An 8,129-nucleotide genomic window follows, 5' to 3' on the forward strand; every position below is an offset into this window, starting at 1 on the left:
CACCCTTCTATATTCATGATCATTAATACTGTATTTCCACAGTTGAAATCACTAGTCGATTTAAGGTAGACCATCATTTAAAACCTGAAAGCACTGGATGGCAACTTTGTCCTAGTATGTGACTCCTCAGCAGTACTCATACACAATCCCCCACGCACTACAATCTCCACAAATCCCCATAATAACAATCATCATTTGTTCACTAGTGACTAACTTCAAGGTGTAGCTCCTGGAGTTCTAGTGAGAAGCCGTGACCAGTGAAGTTTAATCTGTGTCGGGTTTGACAGTTATCCACCGAAAACAATGGAAGATAGTCGCTCGAAGTCGCGGACTGGTTGAAGTTAGACATCAACACCGTTGGATACCGGTCTAGTGGCCTACAGGTTAAGCGTCCGTGTGAGAGACCGAAGGTCCTGAGTTCGAGTCCCACGTGTGGGGACGTGGGTGAGCAATGCTGAGGAATCCCATATTAGAACGAAATGGCCGTCCAGTACTTCTGGGCTTTCATTGATTTTCTAACATTGATCGGTTCTTGATCTCAATTAAAACTTAACAATCACCGCAACACCTATACTGATAAATTTCTTCTCGATGTGCAAAAGCAAACTTGTCACTAATGTTGGGAAGCGTTCTTGACATTTACGTAAAAAGTAGTTACCGGTGTAGTTTATCCATTTCTAGAGCAAACTTGTGTATGAGAACTGACGGATACCAATCTAATTGTTTAAAATAACTCAATTCGCTCTTGGTCAAAATATTACTTAATTTTATCACTGATAAAATTGTGAGTTAACACTGCTGATAAATTTGAAATAATTACCTATCTAATATCAGTCAACTAACTCCAAACAGACATTTACGTATACAAGATTCCTCCATTTAAATATGAGTCAACTTGCAATTACCATTAAGTATTTATATATATAACATCTTGCAGAACTAAGAAGGAAATTAATTTGAGACACTACTTATTTAGCCGTCCAGTGCTTTCAGGTTTTCCATGGTGGCCTAGCTTCAATTGACTCATGATTTTAACTATTAAAAATACTGAAATCTCCACAAAACCCCTTCTGATTATAATCATAAGCTCACTAGTGACTGACTTCAAGATAAATGTCCTGGAGTTCTAGTGGGAAGCAGTGAACAGGGGTGTTCAACCACGTGTGTTGTGAGATAACAACTCACTGAAGACAATTGGTGAACGGTTGCTCAACTTCGTGGATTGGCTAAAGTTAGACAACGACACCGTTGGATGCCGGCTCAGTGGTCTATCGGTTAAGTGCTCTGGCTCGAGACTGGTAGGTCCTGGATTCGAATCTCACTCGCGAGGCGGGATCGTTGGTGCGCACTGCTGAGGAGTCCCATAATAGGACAAAACGGCCGTCCAGTGCTTCCAGGTTTTCCATCGTGGTCTAGCTTCAATTGACTCATGATTGCAATTTATTTCATTGTGATCACTGACTTATAAATTGCCTTGATTGGTCTAATCTTTTCAAATGTTAAATGAATATTCCTATATGTTAGAGTAAGGCTTGATAACGAACTAATTGAAACACATTTGTTCGTTTATATGTGTCTTTCTAATTCATTAAGTTACGGACATTAAACGTTAGCTTGTCTTTTGTCAACTTACACCAAAGATGGTGCAGTCAAGGTATTCATCAGTCTGTCGAAATATGAATATTCTTTACAGTGGTTTATTTGGTATTACTTTATGGCTATGAAAGCAAGACTTTAAAGTAGGTGGTTATGATTAAGTCTCTGACATTTCATTATAGATATCCTCGAAAAATTGCTCATATATTATGAATCATTAATCAGGAATCCACTAGGTTGAAAGTCTATTGGTAGGACTGTAAACATTTACTGACTGAGATATTCGAGACACAGATTACACCGAATAAGATAATGTTTACTACTAGACACCATGGAAATTAACTAGAAGGTGACTAGGAATGCCTCAACGAAACAGAACACTAATCTATTCTGTAGATAAACTTATGAACAGTATATTTCAACAAAATCTAAATAACTAAAAAAAGTGTTTAGAATGTGGTCAGATATTTGGTACCATTTAATTTTCCTGTCTGATATTTTAGAATGAATAACCGATTAATATAATCCATTTAACATGCACTGTTTTATGTACAAGGCTTAGAGTCGAGTTTGCTTTTGTGTAAGTAATAATAATGTTATCTGGGTGCACAAATCAGAGGTATCAGATGAAGGTACTAACCTTCAACTTATGGATTGAAAACTAAACACTATAATTTCTAAGCCACTATTCAACCACTTAGCAAGGTTATAATTTTCTAAATTTAAATTATTATTGTAGTGAATGAGAAAAAAAGTGAGGACAATCTAATGTATTTGAATACAAAATTACAGAATATCCTAGTAAAATCTGAGAACCATACAGTTAATTCAATTGGTAAATGTCAATCAATTGTCTCAGACTTGACAGTTCCTTTTGTAAATATCAGTCAGTCGTCTCAAACTTCATTGTTCTTTCGTTTCTACACCAATCATTCTCTGTTCTCGTTCTCTTTTATTTGATCTTCTTAACCTTCTGCCTCTAGGCACTTCACTTCCGATTGATGATGCATGCTACTTATATCTGTCGACATCAGTAGTACACACCACACTACTACCTCTACCTTCAATAATTATTAACTTTAATTAAATTCTTTCTTTTTTCTATCTCATACTTCGTTTAACAATTTCGAACTAATTAATTCCTTATAAGCAAATATAGATGGTGGATAGAAGTGGAATCGACGATGCACATTTCGTTCAATTTAGGACTCACCAGCTGGATGTACCTCCATCCCAGGGTTGATGTCCACCCCTGGACTCGAACCCACTGACGCTCTCTCCAAACGCCATCGCGTTCTTAAGTGAACATCGAATCTGGGATGCAGACACATCCGGCTGACGAAACCAAAATTGAACGAAACGCGAGTCCTGGATTCGATCGGTATCCACCATCCATCTTTGTTTATAATAAACGTGACTCAAAGCAATATCGAGACAATCCACACAGGATGCACATATGACAATAAGAGACTGATCGATTGAAGCCCTAAATATCAATGAGGAAATTCATATAAACAATACAAAAATGAATTAATTATTTCTTTTTTAAAAGATGAAAAAGTATTTGATAAGCGTATATTATAAGGATTAGCTCAAAACAACTACTGCGAATTTTCATCTGGTTATTAGTCAGCTACCAAACATCTTTTATAAATGAACAGTTTATATAAATGTATATCAATAATGTAACTAAGTGTGAACAAATTTACTTAGTATTACTTGTTTGAATCTTCCCATTGATGTTTAGGACTGCAACTGATCAGTCTCTTATTGGCATATGTTCATACTGTGCGTATTGCCTCGATATAGCCTTATTTCACAAGCATTTTAAACAAAGATGGATAGTGGCTAGCAGTGGAATCCAGGACGCGCGTTTCGTTCAAACAAGTAATACTGAGTAAATTTAAACTTCACCCCATTGCACAAGCAAGTGGCTATCATGACTCAGTGGCTAAGTGTTTGACGTTTGAAGCGGGAGGTACTGGGTTCGAGTCGCAGAGTGAACATCAACTCTGAGATGCAGGCACATCTGGTCGACGAGTCCCGAATAGGACTAAACGCGCGTCCTAAATTCCACTGCTAGTCACTATCCATCTTTGCTTACGAGTGTAAACAAGTTTTTACATATTTAATCAATCTAATAAAGTTTTTCGTAGGTTAATCTGTCTGTAAAATACAAGCATAATAACATGTAAATTCACACTTAATGACAAAGATTATTCGTATTCTCAAATCTTAAAAAGGGCCAAAAGAGAATCCCCTTATTTTCCGTGGTCAACGATAGTATTTTAGTGTAAGAAATAGGTGTTTATAGCTGACATTTCCATCACAAACTGACATCCGTTGTAATTTGAAAACTACCTATAACTATATAGGTCAACTTGGCGGAAAAATCCAAGAGCCTTTGTCCAATCAGTTCGTCCGTAAAATGTTGTCCTACCAGGTTAAGGGTTTAGAAATAGGATTTATAGATAATGTCGGTTCAACTGTTCTTCTCGTTAGACGTTTCCGGTTAGCGTTTTTTAGCGAGTTGGTTTTCTACGGGATGAGGTCGCTAACTCCATGCCCAACCCTCTTCCTTTACCCGGGCTTGGGACCGGCAGTAGCCCCGGAGGAGCTACAGGCGGAGTTTCTCGTTAAACGCGGTACTTAAATTTCGCTCAAAAAATCCAAAAAAAACAGCTTTGTCGATTTTCGTTTGACTGATGCCTATACCATTTTTATACGTTTACCAAGTTTTTGTTTTAACAATAATCATACAGCCATTAAATTAACTTTCATTATTCTGTTATATTATCAAACACGCATAAGGTATTCATATTTTTTTCATTATTTTCTAACCCATGAATTCAAATGTAGGTTATATAGTTCTACTATATGGATTAAGCAATATAATCTATTTCTGAAAATGAGTACAGTACAGTACATGGAGTCTCTTTTATATAATCAGGTTGATATAGCTTGATATCTAATAATATTGAAGAAGGCTTACACTTAGAATACTAAAAACTGAGTGTGAGTGTGAGATGAAATGTTAACAAGATTTTTTCATAGTTGAGATCATAAGTCAATTGAAGCTAGACCAACATGGAAAACCTGGTAGCACTGGACGGCCGTTTTGTCCTATTGTGAGACTCCTCAGCAGTGCACATCCACGATCCCGCCCCGCGAGATTCGAACCCAGGACCTACCAGTCTTGAGCCAGAGCACTGCGCACTGCTGAAGAGTCCCATAATAGGACGAAACGGCCGTCCAATGCTTCCTGGTTTTCCATGGTGGTCTAGCTTCAATTGACTAACGCTTTCAACTATGATTGATAGTTTACAAATTAACTGTATACTGTACGGTTGTCAGATTTAAGTGAGATAGTTTGTAATTTTCATGTCAGATTCATTCGATCATCCCCACTCGTCCTCTTGTTCACTACAGTACTTGAAAGTTTAATGTCATTTTCATCGGACGATCTTATAATAAACACATATTGTTGATCAAACTTTAAATAAATAAATAGTTTACATGAGGTTTTGTTGCGATGGGTGATATCCAAAATCTGATACTGATACAAAACATCCTATCACACTAACCCCATACCTGACTACTTGAACAAGAACACAAGAGTAAGAAAGAATGTATATTGGACTAACAAATAAAATGCACAAATACTCATTTATATATACACAACTCTACTACTTAGAAGATCAATTCATTTACTAACTAATGAACTGTGCTTGTTCTTCAGGTCATTTCTGATTATCAACGAATGACCTTCTCAATCTTCTACTTCTAATTGGCTTGTCATATCAGATTTTATTTATCATTTAAAGTCGTTCGATGTCATATCTGAGCATATTGTTCTTTTTTAAATCTTGCACTTTAATTCTGTATCTAATTGTCAACGAATTTTCAATTCTTTCCAGATGACAGAAGTATAACTATGATTGTGTATGTATATATCTGTCGGAGTTTCACTAAAAGAAACAGTAAATTGTCCATTGAATTGAATGAAACGAAACATCATTTATGATAAGCAGTGATAACTTTGAAGTAATAGTAACAACTGATGAATTGCAGCTGTTGTTCACAAACTCAAGTATGTTTTAGTTTTGATCACTTTTGTCACGAACTGAGATTGAGTGAAGAACAATTGGAAATTACTACCTTTAAGTGTCTTCAACAATGCTTACTTATTGCTTTAAATGGTATTAAGCTTATGACACACATTTTTATGATGAGTATATCTTCGTTTATATAATAAGTAAAAGTCCCCGAATTTAAAATCCTACCCATACTCAATTTGTAAAATAGTGTAACTTTTAAACAATCCGATCAGTTAGAAGCGTTTCATCGTAGTGAACTAGATCGATCAGTCCTGTTAGAGGAGATTGATTATGAATACAATGATCTTGAGTGCTGTTAGAGGTATGAGGGTGGTTATCACTTCCCGATCGCCCACACCGTGGAAGGTTTCTTTTAGAGGTACCTGAAAATGAAATTGGGTTAGAAGTGGTCTTAATGACCTGAGAGCGTGACCGCAGTGCCCAAGGGACAACTGCTTGAGGTCGGTCACACACGACCTTTTTGTGAGTAATTCGCGTGTCAGCTCCGTACTTGTTGAGACCTTACCGCCGGAGACGGATATCCGTGGGATAAGGCGAGGTGTTCATTTTTAGGGTCGACCTTTTCTAACCCCACCCCTCCTTGTGGGAAGGTAGCATCACTATTATACTGGTTGTCTGAAGGAAACACCTTACTGCCGTCACACCTCTGTACTGTAAGCAGTAAGACTTCGCCTTCGGACCTTGGGTTTGCGGCTTTTAGTCTTACCGCTTTTCAACCAACCTGTCTGGCATGGTAGGACCTTGAGGAATGATTGTTCCAGCCAGTATAGCTCGATTGGTTTATCACGATAGGCAAGCCCGACCACCACGTCAAGGTAGCAACAACGGTCCGGAGAATTGTCAAGATAACTAACTACAACTTCAAGAATTCATTTCGAGGCTAATCAGTTGTATATACTTGATTAGGTTTTATATCATTACTTCATGAGCAATTTATTCATTTAATACTGAAGAAGGGGTTTTCTTGTGGAGATTTCATTATTTTCATAGTTGAAATCATGAGTCAATTGAAGCTAGATCACCATGGAAATCCTGGGAGCACTGGATGCGCATTGCTGAATGGTCACACAATAGGACGAAACTGCCGTCCAGTGCTTCAAGGTTTTCCATGGTGGTTTAGCTTTAATTGACTTATGATTTCAACTATAAAATGTCATGATTTATAATATTTAATAATATTCGATGTTAAAGTACTTTATACTATCTGGAATTATCTTCACATACTTTTTATACTAATAAAATGTATAAGTTATCCGTTTCATTGATCATAAACGGTGTTTGCTTTAATGTATAGTCAGGTGTTATTGTTCCGTTCAAACGTTTAGCACAAACTACTTTCTAGTTAGTGCTTGATTACTTAGGTACTTTTTTACAGGACAGGGTTGGTAACCCTATACCCAACCCCTCTCTTCTGCCTGAGCTTAGGACGGACATTAACCTTATAAGGGTTCCAGACGGAGTTAGCACACATTATTACCAATATTGATTTTGCAGTGATGTTAATTATAAGAAAATACACTTAAAAATGTTGTTCAGCTGAAGTTGTTAATCCACATCATTATCATCTTGAATTATTACACATTATTACATATTTTCCATTTGTTAGGTTGAAAATCCTGCTCCCACTGTGTCTGTACTCGAAGAAAACGTTGAAGATGGTGATATATTACAAGAAATTGGAAATGCTCAGTATACACTAGAGTTTCTTCGTCAAGTTATTCAACAATCATCTAGGTAAGAGTGTAACAAAGATAAAGATTATTTCTTGATTTAATTGACAATGATTACTGATTTCTGGTCTAGAGGGTCGTGAGGATTATTGGATTTTGTAATTTGCACCACAAAATGAATAAGTTAGAGAACTTTTACTGACTGGAAAACAATGGACAGCTAGTTTGCCTAAAAAGTGCACATTCCTGAACCAGTCGGGAAACATGTTCTGGATCTTCTATCCTTTCAGTGAGCGTATCTCCTTAAGATTTCTGAGATAAGATTAGATACCTTACACTTTGACCCATAATCAATTCATGTTATTCCACAACCATCATTCATTGCCACTGGGGATATTTATCAAATCCTCGAGTTCACTGAACTCCGCTGATCACTGTTTCTAACTAAAAGAAGTTTTATGTTACGATGAAATACTTGTGCTTTGATTCTTGGTTTTCACTGGTTATCTAACTAAAGTCAGTTTTTCACAGTTGAAATCATGAATCAGTTGAAGCTAGACCACCATCGAAAACATGGAAGCACTGGACGGTCGTTTCGTCCTATCATGGGACTCAGTGTCCTTCATGGTTTCTATAAGCATTATCACAGTCTGCATAAAGACAGCGGGTAGGTTTACTGCAGGGGAATATATATATCATGTTTTTCTAGAGATTAGCGTGTATATTAGTTAAATTTCCTCCTTGC

General features: G+C 36.8%; 1 protein-coding gene across 1 annotated transcript in view; it reads left to right on the forward strand.

The window, feature by feature from the left end:
- Positions 1–5,656: 5,656 nt before the first annotated feature.
- Smp_212380 (ubiquitin-specific peptidase 2 (C19 family)) overlaps positions 5,657–8,129 on the forward strand; it is a gene marked incomplete at both ends in the record, with an annotated part of 21,410 nt that continues 18,937 nt past the window's right edge. The window contains 2 exons of the mRNA XM_018796155.1: positions 5,657–5,686; positions 7,321–7,448. Of these exons, the coding sequence (XP_018650395.1) occupies positions 5,657–5,686; positions 7,321–7,448 (158 nt within the window). The remainder of the gene's footprint in view (positions 5,687–7,320; positions 7,449–8,129) is intronic.

Source organism: Schistosoma mansoni, chromosome 2 (genome assembly GCF_000237925.1).
Source record: "Schistosoma mansoni strain Puerto Rico chromosome 2, complete genome".
NCBI classification, from domain to species: Eukaryota; Metazoa; Platyhelminthes; class Trematoda; order Strigeidida; family Schistosomatidae; genus Schistosoma; species Schistosoma mansoni.